Source organism: Crocodylus siamensis, chromosome 4, assembly GCF_052110815.1.
Source record: "Crocodylus siamensis isolate JL-2025a chromosome 4, ASM5211081v1, whole genome shotgun sequence".
NCBI classification, from domain to species: domain Eukaryota; kingdom Metazoa; phylum Chordata; order Crocodylia; family Crocodylidae; genus Crocodylus; species Crocodylus siamensis.
In genome coordinates this window covers 1,255,315-1,273,690 of record NC_143398.1, presented here as the reverse complement: position 1 = coordinate 1,273,690, position 18,376 = coordinate 1,255,315, and the positions used below count along the sequence as shown (strand labels likewise).

The following is an 18,376-nucleotide window of genomic DNA, read 5'->3' as shown; positions in this document are numbered from 1 at the left end:
GAGGTCATGGATGTTGCAGAGATCCCAGGCCAGGGCCATGCCCTGCTGCAGAGGAAGGCAAACCCTCCCAATTTGCACCAGTCTGAGCAGGGGGGAAATCCCTTCCTGCCCCAGCGCAGCATGGGGCTGAGCCTGAGTGGGGCTAAGACCCTCCAGCCAGGACCCTGCAGGGTTGGTGCCAGCAGGAGCATTGGCCCAGCCCGGTCTCATCCCCAGCCGGGGCTGCAGCAGCTCCCAGCATCCTTGGGGGAGGTGAAACCCCCCTGACACGTGTCCTGGGAAGTTGCTCCCCAGCTCAGAAATACCCCGTTGTCCTGCCACCCACTGGGCTTCAAGCCACCACCTGTTCAGTGCCCAGGGCGGAGGACTGGGCTGCTCAGGGGTGTTGCTTGCGGTTTCATCCCCACAGCAAGTGTGAGGTGACCTCGGGGCAGGTGACGCAGACCCCAGGTCAGCGGGGGTGCATTGCTAGCCTCACCCCCGCCCCAAATGTGTCTGTCCCTGCAGCACCCTGGCCCCAGGGTTCGGGCCTCGGGGCAGCTCGGCTGTGGCGGGGGCTGTGCTGAGGGTGTGCTCCTGTGCTGGATTTGGCTGGGGGTGGTGGGGCCGTGGGTGCTCCAGGTCTGAAGAGGCCGACGCTGCTGGCTCACGTCCCCTCTCCTGTCCCTCCACAGGACACTCAGAAGGCCAAGCAGTTCCTGCCCTTCCTGCAGCGGGCCGGGCGCTCCGAGGCGGTGGTGGAGTACGTCTTCAGCGGCTCACGCCTCAAGCTCTACATGCCAAAGGAAACCTGCCTTATCACCTTCCTGCTCGCAGGTGAGCTGGGCTTGCGCTGGGCTGGGCCGGGCAAGAGTGCAGGTTTGGCCCCCCGGGAACTCCCGTGTGGTGCTGGCCGCCAAGCCCTTGAGTCACGATGCAGGGGGAAGGCGAAACGGCTGACTGCCAGTGGCATCCTTGGGCCTGGAGTCATGCTCGTGCATCTCCTGCCAACCTCCCCACCCATCAGTCTCTCCTTGCTGCTTGGCCAAGAGGGGCTCGGGTCGCGTCCCCGCCAGCCAGGCTCTGTGGTAGCTCCTGGCAGAGTCCTCCCCGCTCTTCTCTGCTGCGTCCCCAGCTCGGGGCTGTCTTCACGGTGCAAACTCACGTGGAACTGGTGTCCCAGCCTGGGGGGTTCCCAGGGGCAGCCGTTGTGCTGGCTCGGGTTCGCCGGGCCATGCAGAGTGTAGCGGCTGCCTGCCTGCCTCTTATAAGCCCCTAAAAGGGTGGGGAGGGTCTCCTGCCCTCTACCCTAGTTCTCACCCTGCACCCCAGTTCCCCCCTCCCCCAAACACCACTCCAGGGGGTCTTGGCCATGGGGTGGCAGGTCCATCTCCCACGTTGCTGGTAGCCTGATCCCAGCAGGGCTGGGGCGTGGTTACGAAGCTGCCCATACAAGAGGGGCGAGGGTCGGTGGTCCCTGCAGAGCTTGTTTTGCGCAGGCCCTCCAGGAAGAGCAGCCATGCAGCAACGCTCCTCGCAGCCGGTGGTGAAACGGGGGAGCCTTGAGCCGGACTAGCACTCGATTAGCGGGGTGCAGGGGTCCTCCCCCCAGCTCCGCACAAGGTCTCCGTCCTCCCCTCGCCTCTGCCAGAAGCTGCCGCATCCCGCGCACCTGCCTGCGGCGCAGGTGGCATCCCACTAGCCCTCGCGCCTTTCCCCGGCGCGGCACTCGTGGCTCCGTCAATGGGAGACAATGTGGGACTCTGTTTATCTCTTGTCCCTGTTTCTATGGCGATAACCGTGTATAAAGAATGACCCTGAACACGGATCGTTCACAACTCGGTTATGAAAAATTCAATAAGCATATAAATAGATCCCGCACGGAGCAGCTAGGCTCCGGCAAACGGCCGTGCCCGTGCTGGGGTCTCGCAGCCGTCGCCCTGCTCTCAGTGTCGGGGCCCATGTAGCAGCGTACGCTGCCTTGTTGCTTTCCATTGCCTTCCTCTTCCTCTCCCCGCCTGGGGCTTTGGGGTGCGCTCCGGCCCGCGTGCAGTCTGAAGGCAGGTGGGCGGCCTAGTGACGGGGCTGCAGCTTGGGTGCTTGGTTTCAGAGGCCCTGGGCAGGCCCCTTCTCCCCGGGTAGGCAATACTGTGTCCCCCCAGCGTGGGCCAGGGTCTCTGGAGCGGTGGAGCTGCACTGATCTCTATAGGGCCCACGTGGAGCCACGTGCTATGACACCTGGCCAGCGGCACCCGGGGCGCATCCGTGCACGGGCATGTCCCCACCCAGGCCCTCGCCCCGTGGGCGGCTGCATGTGCGGGTATAAGTAATCACGTCGTCTTATTTATAATCAACTCATGTCAAAGTCAGGGGCGTGAGGCGGGAGCAGAGGCCCGCCATGCCCTGGATGTTGCCCTGTCCTTGCCCCGGCGGCCAGGCCGGGGCCGGTTGTGGCGTTCCCCGTGGTCTGCGGGTAGGGGGTTGGCGCGGTCCGTGGCAGCTCTGACGGGAGGGAAAGGGGCACGAGGCCTTCGTTGCCAGTTTCTTCTGACCCTGGCGTGTCCCAGGGCTCTTCGTTACCCAGCCGCGTGGCCCGTGGGCATTCCCTTAATTAGCTCCGTTAGCAGGACTGTCGTGACCTTTAAGCTTGTTGCAAGTGAGTGATCCCAAGCGTGTTTCCATTGTGTGGCGCTGCTCTGCGCCCGCTCGCCCTCGAGCCGTGGCAGGGAGCTGAGGGGGTCGCATCCACTCCAAGCCCCAGGGCAGGATCAGCCCCACACAAACTTTGTGAAACTACCATCAAGCTCCTGGCATCTTCCCCTGCCCTCCAAGCCGGCGCGTGGTAGCAACGATGCCCCTTCTCCGGCCCTATAAGAGCCGGGGTCACGGCCGTGGGTGGGCCGAGGTGAACGGCCGAGCTGGTGCGAGCAGGCCGGGGCTGGCCCAGGCTACAGGGCGACGCCGGACGTTTCCTGGCCCGTCGCGGTGTGAGATGCCGAGGTTGGTGCCCACTGGTCCCTCGAGTCCCTGCGAGCTGCCCAGCCACGCCAAACCCACGTGGGCGCCTCGCCGCGCTCGCTCTTGACGTGACACTCGTCCCCCTTTTCCCCCTCTCGTCCGTGCGGGGCTAACGCTTTCCCTGCCGTCCCATCCCGGGGCTCGGCGGTTAAATATATCCGTCCTCCTCCACAGCGGCTCCAAGCCGGGTAATTTGGCGCGAAGGGGGGACAGTCTCAGCGGCCCAGTAATGGATGGCTCCGGGGGGAGCTCGCCAGCGGGAAGTTATATTTAATCCCCGTTGCCGTGGAAACCGCCTCGCTGTCGCCGGGATCGGAGGTTCGACATCCCTCGGAAAAAGTTCCGCCGGTTAAAAATACAGTCGCGGGCTGGCGGTACGGCACAGACGTGGAGATGCCGGTGTGGCAGGGTCCCAGCTTGGTTAGGGGAGAGCCGTCGGCAGGATGGTGCTGGCGTTGCGGCAAGGACGGCTGGTTTCCAGCTGCAGGGCCAAGGATCCACCTCGTGGCGTGGCCGGCGCGGGTCTCCCCCTGCTCCAGCCCCACGTGCGAGCACAGAGGCCACGGGCTGACCACGCACTGGAGACCCCAAGGAAGCTTGCTGTGAGCCGGGGTTTGGAGCTCAGCTGGTCCAGGAGGGACAGTCCTCCGGCGTGGTGGCGTGGCCGGCACCACGGGCTTGACCCCGTGGCTTTGCCCCCTCCGGCCCAGCCAGGGTGGGGGTCAGGTCCCAGCTCCTGCAGAAGCGAAGGCGTGGGGGTTTCCCTGGTCAGGGGGGGATCGGAGTGATGCTGCGGTAACCCATCCTCTGCTCCGGACGGAGGCGGGCGCGGAGAAATGCCCCCGTCGCATTCCAGCCGTGGCGTCAGCCTTCCTGCCCCGCGCGGAGAAATGTCCCCGTCTCTCTCCATCCGTGTTTCCAGCCGCCAGCCTCGACGGTTACCAGGATGGGGCTGTTGTGGGGGCAGCTGGGGCAATCGCAGCGCGTGCCCCGCCAGCTGCTCCAGAGCAGCGAGCCCCCGGGACCCCAGAAAAGGGGGCCGGGAGGATGCTTCCCGTCCTCGCGCCAGGGAGAGCAGCCGCCCACCTGCGCCCCCGTGGGAGCAGCGCTCCGTTCCCTCCCTCCAGCTCCCCTCCGGGAGTCCTCCTTGATCGGAGGCTTGCTAATCAAGTTGTATACATTAATTACGGACTAAAAGGCAGGTAACGTGCCAATTAGCATGGCGAACGAGGCACCGCGTCTGCCTGCCCCTGCTCGGGAGCTCGTACATCTGTTGGTATTTTTATTCCCGGGGTTAATTTGGCTTTTTTTCTGGGCTTTTTTTTCCCACCCCCCTCCCTTCCTCTGTCGTGGTTCAATTGGAACGTGGCGTCTGCGGCGGCGCTAGTCCCCTTTTATGATTCACGGGCTTGTTAACTCCCGGCCGCTCGTTAGCGCTTGCATTTTAAACGACGAGGCTGGTGGTGCCCCAGCCCCTCGCTTACGATTGCTGGTGTGCGTGCTGCGCATACCGATGCCGGGATCTTCCGGGCCACTCTCCTCGGCCCACAACACCCTGGCTCTAAGACCCGGCAGGCTCGGCCCCGACCCCAGAGCAGCCGCCGGGGATGTCCCCTGCCACCCTCCCCACGGCAAAGCTGGCAGCTCCCGGGGGAGGGCAGCGAGCTGCTGGCATGGCTCGGAGGGTGCAGATTCCCTGGCAGCGAGCCTCTGTCCGCTGGCGTCCCGATGCCGTGGCTGCGTTCCTACCCTGCGGGTGGGAGGTGTGGGGCCAGATCCCCGTCGATGCCCTCCTCGCCTGTGCACCAAGCCAGCCTGGCCCAGGTGCCGCGTCGCGGCCCAGCCGGCTTTGCACGCCGGCTGGAGCCCAGCTGTGGCGGCAAGCGGGGCTGTGTCTTCTCTGCAGCAGTGGGTCGCCTGTGGCGTGGCCCGTGGGCCTGGCACCCCAGCGTGAACTTGGCCTGCGGTGGAACGGGAGCTCGTGCTCGGGGCCGTGCTTCTCCCCTCCAGCCCCCGTGGCAGGCACGCACCTTTGTCCCTCCAGCCCCTGCGGCAGGCACGCACCTTTTCCCGTGGCCGTGCTAGGTCGCGTGCTGCAGTGAGAGCCCGGCGGGGGGACTTGGCCCTGGTTGCTTTGCTGGTGTAAATCAGTTGCATTTGGGTCTGGCCGGTGGCTGTGCCGAATCCCCCCGGCCCTCTAAAGGGGAAGGCTGGGATTTGGGTGGGAAGGCCTGACCCCAGAGGTGCTAGGAGGCAACCAGAGATGGTGTCTCCGGTGTCCCCCGGGCCAGTACAGCCCTGCAGTGCAGCTGACCCTCTGCCTGGACCTGGCTGATCTCTCGCCCTTCTGCCGGTGCCGTGCCCGCCCCATCCCTTTCCCTCCCAGGCAGTCCTCGATGCCCACAGGCTTGTTCGAATACCTTCTCAGCCTGTGTCCCCAGCATCGCCCCCCCCCCCGAGCTCCCGGCATGCCACAGGGTGAGGAACCACAGGCACGGCCGTGCAGAGGATGTCGCGGCAAGGTGGGCTTTGGGGCAGGGAGGGTGCAGGGTGCACGCGAGCACGTGCGAACGCCCCCGATGCGGCGCCTGCCGCAGGCACGTTGCAAGCCTGGCTGCTCTGCCGGCAGTTGGCAGCCACCCGATTTCTTTCTTTCTTTTTTTCTTTTTCTTCCTGGCTCTAGAAGCAGCTTGGACTGGGGCTGTCTCGAAGCCAGTGGGCTCAGCAGCCTGGGGGACTGGTATCTCCCCCGTCCCCAGTCTCAGGCGGGTTTTAAGGGGGTTTTACACATGGGCCCGGAGAAGGTGCCGAAGGGCCCTGTCTGGGTGCGGGGATCGGTTGCTTCCCTTCCCCCTTTGACTCTAAGCCAACTCCCGTGGGTTTCCATTGCATCCCTGGGGAGTCCCATGTGAGTCCAGGTCCCATCCTGTATAGCTGCCTAAGCTGGGACCAGGGGAAGGGCATTTGAACCATGATGCCCGTCCCACCCCGTCTCTCCAGCAGACGCCTGCCCCATGGGGCATGACCGAGCCAGGCTGGAGCACCGGCTTCGGAGCAGGCCGGATCCTTCTCGGAGGAGGGGTGCTAGATGCAGGGGCAAGGTGAGTGCGGGGCAGGCCAGCCCCTAACTCGTCCCAGCTGGGCGAGACCAGTCCCCGTCATCTCCGTAAAAGAAGGGCGCCGATACACACACAGGGCTGGGGTGGCCTGAGCATCCATGCATGGCTCTTCTCAGCTGCCCCAGGGCACTAGTGGGAACGGGCAGGCTTGGTGCACAATGGCTGCACTGATGGTAGGGTGGGGGATTGGGCTGCCCCTTGGCAAAGACAGCTCAGGGCTGTTTGCGTGGCCAGGAAGCCAGGCCATCCGGCCGGCCCTCGAGGACCTTGCGGGGAGAGGCCGAGCCAGGTGGAAGAGGGGAGCAGGGGCAGGGAGGGCGCACCGTGCAGGCAGACCACAGTTTTGACCTGAGTAAGCGGAGCCCAAACTTGGTGATGGAAGCATCTTTCCCTCTAATGAGCCCCGTGCTGCACCGATGAATTATTCAGCGCTCAAGCTAATAAAAGGCTGCAGGACTTCACGGGCCCGGAAGCTCCCCGGGCCCCCCTAGGTTGAGTTGAAGAGGAAAGCGATGAGCCCTGCTGCCATCTGCCAGGGCCAGGTAGCTGCGGCCTGGCTGGGCTAACGAGCACGTGGCCGTTGCATGAAGGCCTGGGGGGGAGCCCCACGGAGCGGCACCGCCTGCCCCCAGGTCTCGCCCCCAGGCACGGCACGTTTGCTCACGGTGTGTGCGCGGTCCTTGCCATGTGTGCTGGAGCACCACGTTGCTGGGCGGGAAGGAGGGTACAGCATCTTGCTCCCTGGTGCTCGCGGTCCAGAGCGAGAGGGGAGCACGTCACAGTCCAGGGGGCTGGGAGCAGAGGAGTGGGTCCCATCTTTGATGCACGGGATGCTGCCCGGGGTCTGTCTTCTCCCAGGCCTGGGTGGGGGGTTTCTGCTGGAACTGCTGAAGCAGGCGCTGCTGGAGCGGGTGGAGGCGGATGTGGGTTAAGCCGTCCTCGGGGAGGGAAAGGTGCTTTCCTCAGCCTTTGTCAGCGCTCCTCGCCAGCTGTGTTTAATGCCTCTCCGTTAGCAGCTCGGTGGGGCGGGCAGGGCTGCTTTTCTGCTGAATTGGAGGCAGCCAAGGCGCCTCTCTGCTCCCCGGGTCCAGAGCCGAGCAAGGGGTCTCACCTGAGATTCGAGTGGGACCTGGGGAGGGGATTCGTGGCACCCGCCTGGCCACGTCCTGCTCCCTGGGTCCCTGTAGCACTGCCCCAAGCCTGCGTGTGCCCGGTGCCCTGCTCTCCAGCCGGCTTGTGGGGGGGTCCCCTCTGCACTGGGCCCCGACTCTCGCTCTTTCCTCCTCCCTCTGCCTTTTAAGGGGAGCAAGCTCACCCTCACGTGCCCTGCCGAGCCCCCTGGCTCTGATGCTTCCTGGCTGGTCTGCGTAGGCAGTGCCCCTGGCATGGGATAGGGGAGGCACCTATCCCGTCTGGTTCCCAGCTGCCAAGGACCTTCGCTTCCAGCTCCATCAACCCTGCATCCCGCTGGGGAAACTGAGGCACAAGGTCTGGCCTGCAGTCATGCAGAGCTAGCAGGGCAGGAAGCCCAGGGCTGCCCCCCAGCTCCAGCCAGCGGGTGCTTGGGCATCTGGCCTTGGTCTCTGGCCAGTCCCAGGAGCGGTGTCTCCCCTGCCGGCACGCAGCGACACCCAGAGAGCCATTGCTGGTAACTGGCTAATTGATTAATTGCCAAAGTAATTACATCATGTGCAGTAATGGGCAAGATAGATATTGCTGTGTGCTGGGAGCGGGGGGCCGCGGGACCCGATCAATGACTGGCGGCCAGCCCAGACCTGGCTTGTCCACAAGCACTTTAAAAATAGCCCCTGGCCCCTCTCTTCTCCCCCCCACCCCCCACCTGCACCTCCACCAAACAATTAAATAAGCGGGGAGTTGCCAGCACACAGGGGCCCAAGGAGAGGGTGGATACGCGCTGGCGAGGAGGGTCTAGGTGCAGCGATGCCCGTGCTCTGCGGGGGTGTTTCTGGGCTACGCTGGTTGCTCCATCTGTTGGGGGGTTTTACTCCTCCCCCCGAGGCGCCGTGTGCTGCTGCAGCCCGGGCTGTGCCAATGCTCCTGCTGGCAGCAACCCCGCAGGTCCTGGCTGGAGGGTCTTGCCCCTGCGCTCAGGCTCAGCCCCACTGCACTGGGGCAGGAAGGGGTTTCCCCCCTGCTCACACTGGTCCGCGCTGGGGAGTTTTGCTTTCCTCTGCAGCGGGGGCACAGCATTGGCCTGGGCTCTCTGCAGTGCCCGTGACCCCCTGGCAGCAGCAGGACGCTGGTGGCTGTGACCCCCCTGTATCCCGGGGACAGGGGCTGTGTTGGGGGCAACTGTCACGTGGCTCCGAAGTTGGACGCAGGGTTTGTCTGGGCTGGTTTGGATGGGGCCGATCCTGCCTCGGGTTGGATGTGACTCCGTAGCTCCCCGCCAGCCCCACGGCTCCAGGACTCGGTGCCCACCCTTGCCCTGGGCTCCCCGTCTCGCCGCAGCGTGCCGGGTGCGTGCCGGTGCCGCAGCGCGCTGTCCCTGCTCCGGTCTGTCACGGCGGCTGGGTGAGTTACGGCTGCTCTCCCCCCTCATGAGATAACTTACCTCCCCCGGCTGGATATATATGCAGAGATATATCAGCTGCTTTGCCCGCACTGATAAATGCCATAACTCCAGCCCCGGGGCATAAATATGGGGCTGCTGTCAGCCGCCTCGCAGAGCGTGAAAGGATTTAGGACCCTCAACGTCCACCGGGCCGGGCCGGGCCAGTCACAGAGCCCAGCAGCTTGTTCGCGGCCTTGAGCGCCGGGGCAAGACCCTCCAGCCAGGACCCTGCGGGGTTGGTGCAGCAGGCGCGTCAGCCCGGCCCAGCCCCAGCCCCATCCCCATCCCCATCCCATCCCCAGCCTGGCTGGATCCTGGGACGGAGACCAGGCTGTGCCAATGCTAAGAAGAATGGCTAAGCATGGTCTTTGCTCCTCTCTCCCTGTGAACTGGTCATTGCAGTGGGTTGTGTTAATGGAGCCATTGCAGGGTTCAAGTTGCAGGGCTGTTCCTTGCCCCGCTCCCTGGCTGCATGGAGAAACACAACCCCCCAGATCCTGCCCCTCTGCCATTAGGGTGTCCTCCAAGCCTCTCCATCTACACCAGTCCCCTGGTCTCCCAGGCAGCAGTTGTCCAGGCCACCGCAAGGTCCCCGGTGAAGTGCATGTTGTCTTGGTGCGAGGCTCCCTTCGCCTCTCCCTGCTGCCTCCCAAACCCGGGCAGCTCTGAGCAGCCGGCGAGGGGCCTCACCGCCCGCGGGGTGCAGTCACAGCTGCTTTAATGCCAGCCCCCCTAGCAGGAGACCCTTCTACCATCCCGGGCCGCTACATTGCACCGCGGCCACCCGCAGAGTCGCCTCTTTGCCTCGTTAGCTAATGGAAACCATGCCGGCGTGTGCTCCGGTTGCTAAGACATCTGTCTCCCTTCCCAGCCGGCTGCGTGCCTGGTGCGGGTCAGCCGGCGAGAAGCCTCGCGGCCCCCATCCCAGTAGGGCGGAAGGAGCGGAGAGGGCACTGTCGTGTCCCTGTGCTGGCGGAGGGCTCGCATGCGGGTTGCACACGTCTTGGGGCACTTTTCTCAGGACCCTGCCATCCAGGAGCGCGCTGAGACTGTGCCATGTTCACAGGACTCTGGGCACTGGGTCCTGGGGGAAGCCAAAGCTTGCCAGGCTCTCGGTCACTGGAGCAGGACCGCAGCCGCCTTGTTAGGGGTGATCGGGGTTGCAGAGTGGGGGAGAGATGCGGTCCGTGTAGCCTTTTGCATGCTGCACCGCCATGTCTCTGCTCCCCTCCAAGCAGCTCAGTGCGTGGCCTCCAGCTGGGCCTGGGTCCACCCCAGAGGTGGCCGCCCTCGGAGACCGGAGCTGCCTCCTTTGCCCAGCCTTGGGGAATAAAGACGCAGCCGAGGCAGCTTCTCAGTCTTTGTGGCCCTTAACGATGCCTGGCATCGCTGCCAGCGGTGGTCCGGTGCCTTACGGCGGGTCGTTAAAGCTAAACGACGATGGTCAAAGTAAACAAGCAAAGAGCGTCAGGCCACGCTCTGATTCGGGGACCAGTCACGGGGCTGGGTCCCATCTCCCTGTGGCAGCCTAGCAGGTTTGGGTGCACGGGGGCTGGGGGAACCGCCGTGCTTCTTGGCATCCCTTGTCTTTGCTGATCGCTCCGTGGGTGCGTGAGTGCTGTGCTCCGACTGTGCCCATCTGGGCCTGGGCCATCCCCTGCTACCAGACCAGGCCTAGCGGGCTCTGCGGGTGCCACTGCTCCTCCCGGCTGCCACCTGCCCCCCCGTTCCCTGCAGCCTCTATTTTTGTAGGGGCGATGATAAAAATACGCGCGGCTCCCACACCGGCTTGGCAGCACCAGCCAAGTTACCATCACGACTCGCAGAGCCGAGCGCCCATGTGCCAAGGCTGAGGGGTGGGGGGGAGCTGCCGGCACGAGGCCCCCGTGCTGCCAGCACAGTGGAGGGGAGGGGGAGGTATTGAGGGGGGAGCAGGCTGGGAAAGGAGTCACGGTGGAGGTGGCTTGAGCATGGCCTCTGCCACCAGCCCCCCACACTGCTGTAGGTTTCTGTCCTCCCCGGCTCTTGCTCCCCCCTGAGATCCTGCTTTCTGCCTTGCAGAGGTGTGGGGCTGGATGGGGATACAGCTGCCCTCCTAGGTCTGCCACTGCCTGGGCAGATGCCTGTGGTCATGGCATTGCATCTCTCCAGGCCTCCTGGCTCTTCCCGCCCTTCCTTTGCATCTGCAGGAGGGGTTTCAGGGCCATGCATTGCCTGGCACGGGAGGGGGCCCTGATCCTGTCCCCAGGCGAGCAGCATTTGCACCCTCAGGCCTGCGGGGCTGATCCTGCCTGGCACTTGGCATGCATTAGCTCAGCTCCAACGTCTCTCCCAGAGACAGGGGAGTGAACCCCAGAGCCCCCACCCCCGCCAGAGCCCACAGTTGCTCCCAGTGCTGCCCTGAGCGTGCCATTGGGGAGGGGTGGGAAACAAGGCACATGCCCCCCTCCTCCTTTCCTGCTCTCGACAAGTCCCTTGACTCTCCCCACGTCCCGCAGAGCTGCTCGGGGGGTGCTGGAGGGCACAGAGGCGCCCGTCAGGGAGGCGATGGCAGGGAACGGCAGCGTGGTCCACCGGGTGGGCTGGTGCCAGGGGCTGTGAAATGAGGGAGCCTCGGGCTTGCCAGACTGGAGCAGCGATTGCCAAGAGAGAGACGGACGGCGGGGGGGGGGGCACGTTTAATCCCTGCCGCGTCGTGCCACTCGGTGCAGCGGTGACGGGAAGCGCCCGCCCATTCTGCACCCACACGTGTGCCTGCGTGTGCGCGTGCCTGTTGCGTGGGCACGAGCCCTCGCGCACGCGTGCGCCAACCGCCCGCCCGAGACCGGCGGCGGGTGTTTCATCTCGCGCCTGGTTCCCCCGGCTGCTTCCGCAGGTGCAGCCGCTAAGCCGCCGAGATCAAAAGTTTATTAACTGCTTTGTTGGAAAATTCCCATTCATCATGCGGCAGCAGGGTGTGAAATAGAGAGATCAGGACGGGGCTTTTTCCTGTCTGGGTTGATCCGCTGGACAAATATGCCTTTGACGCTTGTGGGCTGTGCATAGGGAGGAGACGCCTCGCTCCGGCGCGGGGGCCGGGGTATGGAGAGGGCTTGAGAAATACCAACCTGGCGACCGTGCAGAGGGAGGTGGATGGATCAGGAGGGATGGAGAGAGCTCTGTTGCTGGTGACGTGGGACTCCGCCGGCTCCCTGCAGTTGTGGGTGCTGGGGTGCCCAGCGCCGGGTCCCAGAGGTGGCAGTCCTGCCGGTGGCCTCTGCAATGGTCAGTGCAGGGAGGGTTGGCTCCGTGCATCCCTGCCTCCGTGCCGGGCGGCATCTGGGATCTCCCGGGTCTCTGGCAATTCACCCAGGGGTCGGGGGGAGCTGGGCTGCCTGCGGGGCCGTGTGTGTCAGCACGGGGCTCCCCTCTCCACGGCCTGGGCGCAGCACATTGCAGACTGCCTGCGGCTGGCCCAGCGAGGAAGCACTGAGCTCAGCACCTTCTGGGGAGCTCACGAGCAGGGTTGCTTGGCTCTGGCTTCTTGGAGGGCTGCATCGTAGAGTCCTGGAGCCACTTGGCTGCAGAAACCCCCTACTTCTGCCTGTGGTGGCTATGGGGGGAGCAGGGAAGCTCGCAAGCCTCCTGTGGCTTTCACAGAAACCCAGAGCCGTGGGGCTGGCAGGGAGCTGCGGGGCTGCCTCCAGCCTGAGGCAGGATCAGCCCCGTCCAAACCAGCCCAGACAAACTCTGCGTCCGACCTCAGAGCCACACGACAGTCGCCCCTGCACAGCCCCAGGCATCGCCCCCGTCCCCAGGATTCAGGGGGGCCGCGGCCACCAACGTCCTGCTGCTGCCGGGGGGGTCACGGGCGCTGCAGAGAGCCCAGGCCAAGGCAGAGGAAGGCAAAGCCCCCCAGCACGGACCAGTCTGAGCAGGGGGGAAATCCCTTCCTGCCCCAGCGCAGCGTGGGTGCAGGGGCAAGACCCTCCAGCCAGGACCCAGCAGGGTTGGTGCCAGCAGCAGCATTGGCACAGCCCAGTCTCATCCCCAGCTGGGGCTGCGGCCTCGCAGAGCCCAGCGACAGGGAAGCTGAGGAACATGGCTCCTATCCGCTCTGTGCTGAGGCCCCGGGACTGCCCAGCGTGTCCCAACCCTGCTGCTCCAGTGCCCTTGGCATGGCTCCTGCCAGCTGCGTCAAACGGCCCCTTGACACAGCAGCTTAAAGGGATCTAATGCGCGATCTGATTTGTTAGACTGGCTGCGCACGGGAAGTACCACTGATCTCTATCCAGCGATAAATTCATTGTGTGTTTTCTAGCTCAGACTTCGTAGCTGGTTGGGCCTTTGGAAGGAGCGATGCTACATCTGCGCGTCGCCGGTCTGAATGCATTGCGCAGTGAACCAGGCCATTGCGTCCCATGCGTGACATGTAGAGGGGCCCAGAGAGAGCTGCAGAAGTTGCCCGTTCAGGACCTTACCCCCGCCAGCGGGTCTTTCCTGACCCCGGCTGGGATGGGTTGGCCTGAAGCATGGGGGTGTGGAGGCCTGGTGTCCCCTGGACTGGGCTGCTCTCGTTCCCTTTGGCTTGGGGCGGACACCTCTGCATGGGCCGTGGCGTGAAGGGGAAGCTTTGTTCACAGGCTCTAGGGAGTTTAATGCAGTGAAACACCGAGTGCCAAGCAGCTGCTCATCACTGTGCCTGCTGCCTGTCCCGTAGCTGCTTTACCCGGGTGGCCATGGGGGTCTGCAAGCCCCCTTGGGCAGACCCTGGCTTCTTCCTAACGCTTGGCTTCGTCTTCCTCCCGGGCGGGCGGGCTCGGGCACCCTGTCCCGCCACCCTGCGGGCCTCCCCCCGCATCTGCCGTGCTCCCTGGTGCTTACATAAGCTCAGGTTTCCTGGCAGGCGAAAAGTGTTTAGCGCGAGTGATTTGCGGCGGAGTTATTTTGAGACCCCAGGGGAGAGAAATGGCAGCCAAACACTGCAGTGTTTTAAACTGCATCGCTCATCTCCCCGTGCTCAGACCGCGGCGCCGCCGGGGCGGCCGTGAGCTGGGCCGCGCACGTGCTTGCGTTGCTGTGCCACGCCGGGGGACGTCGCTGGACTCGGCGAGGGCTGAGCCGTCTCTTCCTGTTGGCACGTGGCAGGGATCGGGGCCTGGGCAGAAAGGGATTTTCCCCCTGCTCAGACTGGTCTCACTGGGGGGTTTCCCCTTCCTCTGCAGCGGGGACACGGCCGTGGCCTGCGGTCTCTGCAGCGCCCATGACGCCCCTGGCGGCAGCAGGATATTGGTGGCCGCAGCCCCCCTGCTTTCCCTGTCGCAGGTTCAGGCGTGATGTCTGTGTTGTCTCAGGGTGGATGGTCGTTTTACAGAGTTTAGATGATGAATTTGTCTGGGCTGGTTTGGACGGGGCTGATCCTGCCTCAGGCAGGGGCTCGACGGGATGTGACCCAGCAGCTGACAAACTCCGTGTCCGACCTTGGAGCCACACAGCACAGTAGTCCCAACGTGGCCCCAGGCATCTCCCCTGCCCCCGGGAAAGCAGGGGTGGCCCCGGCTGCCGCTGTCCCGGTGCTGCCTGGGGGGTCATGCAGAAATCCCAGGCCGAGGCAAAACCCCCCAGTGCGACCAGTCTGAGCTGTGTCCCCCCTCCACTCCTGTCCCACCTGGTGGGAGATCCCGGGTGCGGAAGCATCTGGACAGGGGCGTCGTGGCCGTTCCTGGGGTTTGCTGCTGACCCCGGTGCTTCAGGGGCCTGGAGACGGCTCTGCTGGGGAGTGCAGTCCAGGGAAGTGTCCCTGGAGCCCAAGGCTTTTCCCCCCGCACTGGAGGGTGGGGAGAGGGGATCATAATGGTTCAGGGCTGGGGTCAGGAAGGAAGCCCCTGCCCCACACCGCAGGGAATGACCGTCTGGTGTGCAGCCCCCAGTTCACCTGCCCCCTCTGTGGGCGTGTGCGCCCCACATGCCCAGATTCCCTGCCCTGTGCCCGCCGTCGGCTTGGGGCCTGCGGTCCCGAGCCCCGGAGCGGGCTGCAGTTGTGCCTGTGGCCGCGTCTCTTGGTGGGGAGATCCAGGCAGGCTGTCGTATGGAGAGTGCAGCCGGCATGGCCAAGAGGGGCAGGGTCACAGGGGCCTTGACGCAAGCTTCTGGCTCTGCCACCGACCCCTGGTGTGACCTTGGTCAAATCACCTAGCCCCTCCCCTGCCCTCCGTCTTCCCTGCTGAGACTACCAGGTCTTTGGGGTCGGGGCCAGCTGGCCTTCGCCACACAGGGGGTAGGCTGGATGGTCCTGCTGCGCCCCCGGGGGCCACGCGGGCAGGGCCTTGCACGCTTTGCTTGGAGCCAGTCCAGGCCGGCGTTCAGCTGAGCTGCCAGTGCCGAGATCCCAGCGAGCCGCTGAGGCGTGAAGGCTGCAAAGCGGGAAATCCCCCTGCTAATTCAGGTCAGCGCCCGGACACTGCTCAGGCGCCCGCTTTCCGCGGCCTGGCCCCGGGCAGCTCCGCACTTTGGGGTGCTGACCCCCAGCTTTGCTGCCCCCACGGTGCCCCTCTTCTCCAGGCTGCGCCGGAGGCAGCTCCCTCGGGCCAGCTGCTGCCACGGTCCAGCCCCGTCGGCGGAGCCCGGGGGTTGCCCGCGGCACTTTTGCAAGGGCTGAGAGCAGCGCGTGTGCGAGGCATGTTTCCCGTCATCGTGTGACCCAAGTTGTGCGGGGGCTTTGGTTGCACCCACCTGAATCGGGGAGTCATAAAATCCCAGAGAAGCAGGGCTGGCAGGGAGCTGCAGGGTCGCATCCAGTCTTAAGCTGCACCCTATAAAACGTGGCACTGGGGGGGACCACGCCACGGGGGCTGGCTGGTGGCACATATGCATCTGGGCCACCCTCCTTGCTCCGGAGCTCACGTGTGCTGCACCTTGGGACCCTGGCGGTGCCTCCCCTCTGCACGTAGGCACGGGGAGGGCCAGGGGAGGGGAGGAGGCCGTGCCGGGGCCTGGCTGGCCTCAGCGCAGGGCGGGGAGGCCTAGGACTCTGCTTTATGTAACTCCTTGAGTGCAGCTGCCCCCGCCTCGCTGCAGTGAGGGACCAGGACGGCACTAATGGAGTCCTTGAGACGGGCAGCCTCTGGCCCCAGGGGAGAGCGGGCTGGCCTCCCCCCGCCGCCGGGCCGCAGAGAAGGACGCTGGCCGTGGCTCCGCCGTGCTTGCTCCCAGCTCTGTCCTTGCTCCGGTAGCGAGGGGCTGCGGAGAACTTGGAGCAGGCTGGGCCGTGTGTTCATGCTTGCACGTGTGCGTGCTTGTGTCTGTGTGCATGCATTTGTGTGCGCGTATGTGTGAATCTCTTCTCCAGAGCAGGGGAGTCCAGGAGCCGCTGGGGCCATCAGCCTTGGCGCGTGTGACCCCAGGGACCTGGGGTGCTGCTGGGCGGAGCAGAGCCCCGGGCCGGCCTGGGCTGCCGGACAGCTCGTGCATCTCTGCGAGGCTCTGGCCCCTCTGGCGCTCCGTGCCCGAAGGAGCTGGGACGTGGGCCGGGGACAGCGCCAGGCCCCTGGGAGCTGTCCTGGCAGCCCTGACGCTGCCCCCCCCCCCGAGCCGTGCTCGTCTCCTCGTGCCACTCGGCCCCTACAGCCGCCCCTGGCTGCGGGAGCGTTGCCTTTTGCCCTCCCTCCCATCTGCCCGTTGCGGGATGCCCACGGGCAGCGTGTCCTGGGTGGGCTCTGCCCGCTGCTGGGGCTCTTCCGCACGCAGTCCTCAGGCTGCCGCGTGCTCTGGCTGTCGGCTCCGGTCCCGTCCGCTGCCTTCACCCCCACCCCGACCCCCCCAAACTGTGCCTGGTGGGGTCCAGTCTCCACCAGTGCCGGTGCCATCACTGGGAGCGCGGCCCGCGTCCGCGCCGGAGTGCTCTCCTCCCTCGTTAGAGCGGCTTGCCTGTTTCATTAGCCAGGCTGCCGATTTCCAGCTCATTAACGAAGAACACCAGCTCCCGGTGGCGCCCGCTGTGTTCCCCGCCCCCCGCTCTCTCTCCTCCCCCCCACAAGCAGCCCAAATCGGCATGGTCCCTAGCCGGCTCCTGGCTCCGGTCACCCCGAGCCCTGCTGCCGCGGCGGCCTGTCTTCTGCCCGGGGGGGTGCCTTCCCCCCCGCGGCGGCTGAGCAGGGCGGGTGGAGCCGCCTGGGAAGCGGCTGCCACGTCGCTGGCTGTAAACTCCTGTCGGGCTCCGCCAGTGCGCGTCGCTCCCCCCCGTGCGGAGGGGAGAGCGCGGCAGGGGCGGGCAGGACCTCGTGGGGCGGGCGCTGGGCAGAAAGGCATGGGGGTCTCTTTGCAGCCTCTGACCCTGCTGCTAACCAGGCAGGGGCATCCGTGTGCACGGCCAGAGGGAGGCTGTGGTGGGTCTCACCCAGGCCCATCCGGTGCTTCAGCAGAAGTCCGGCCGTTGGAGCGGTCTGCAGGAGAGTGACCATCTCCAAGCCCCAGCTGCCAGGGGGTATCAGTGGCTGTAGTGGGGGGCCAAGAGCTGCCCGTGGGTGCGGGGCTCGGACCTGCTCCTTGAGAGGGAGCTCAGCAGGTCTGGGGTACGGTCCGAGCCCGTGGCTCCGGGGAGTTTCCCCCCCGCACGGTGCCAAACACCTCTGCTGTCTGGGACGCAGCCCCTCCGGCTCCTGCCCTCCACGAGAGCTGCCCCCTGTATCGTCCTGGCCGGAGCTGAGCGGGGCAAGGCCTGCCCAGCCTCACCCGGCCTCCCTGCGGCTCCCGCGCCCCTCGCAGCCAGGCCCCGCGGTGGGCGCGAGGAGCTGTGCCCCACCGTGCCCGGGCCCGGCTCACCGCAAACCAGGTCATGTCAATAAGCCGGCGTGCTTCCTCAGTGAAAGTAAAGCCTGAGCCAGCTTCCCCGAGGGTCATTAATATGTGGAGGCGCCGGGAGGTGGGGTGGGGGGGGTGGGATTTTGCTGCAGAAGGCACTTTTTGCTCTGATTTATTCACCTATTTTCTCCCGATGCTTTTTGTGGCTGGCGGATCCGGTCCAAGAAAACCCTGCACTATTTATAAAAGCCGGCTGGCCGGGACACCCTGGGAGCTGCGGCTGGGCTGGGCTGGGCGGACGGGGAGCTCGGGGGGCAATGAACCCCGGGAGCTGCTGGGAAAGCTGGGCGTCCCCCCCTCTCTTGGGGGCTGGAGCAGGGATCCCCTCGCCCTGGCGGACAAGGATGTTGAAGAGGGGAGCCAGGAGCTGGGCCAAACCTCCCTGGCTCCAAAGCAGCTGAGCCAGGATTTGGCTTTGGTGTCCACCACGGGGGTGGCAGAAAGTGGGGGGCAGGCAGGAGCCGCAGCCAGGCCGAGGGGCTGGTGCCTGCCTGTCAGTCCTGGGAGCTGGCGGGTGCGTGCGCGGTGCGGGGAGGAGGCATGCGCTGCTGCATTAATTCTGCTGGCTGATGACTAAGCCGGGATCTGCATCCTAATCCCACCTTTGATGGGCTTGCTTAGCTCTGCAGGAAGTACCGTGCGGGGAGGGGAGGACGGGAACCCAGGTTGAGGGCACCGAGGGCCTCGTGCACGGGCTGGGGCAGGCCCTCGGTGCCCCAGCAGTGTCCTGCTTCGGTGCCAGGTGCCCACTGTGGCTCGGCACGTCCATCCCAGCCGCCTGGGCTTTTACAGCGGGTGCAAGGAGTCCGACCCTCGCTGTCCCAGGGTCCGCACGGCTGTGGCCCCA

The 18,376-nt window shown here is 65.5% G+C and overlaps 1 protein-coding gene across 1 annotated transcript in view; it reads left to right on the top strand.

The window, feature by feature from the left end:
• The window catches only part of SND1 (staphylococcal nuclease and tudor domain containing 1), a 231,867-nt gene that overhangs the window by 179,258 nt on the left and 34,233 nt on the right, over nucleotides 1-18,376 (top strand). The window contains exon 15 of the mRNA XM_090041370.1: nucleotides 675-816. Coding sequence (XP_089897496.1) covers nucleotides 675-816 — 142 coding nt within the window. The remainder of the gene's footprint in view (nucleotides 1-674; nucleotides 817-18,376) is intronic.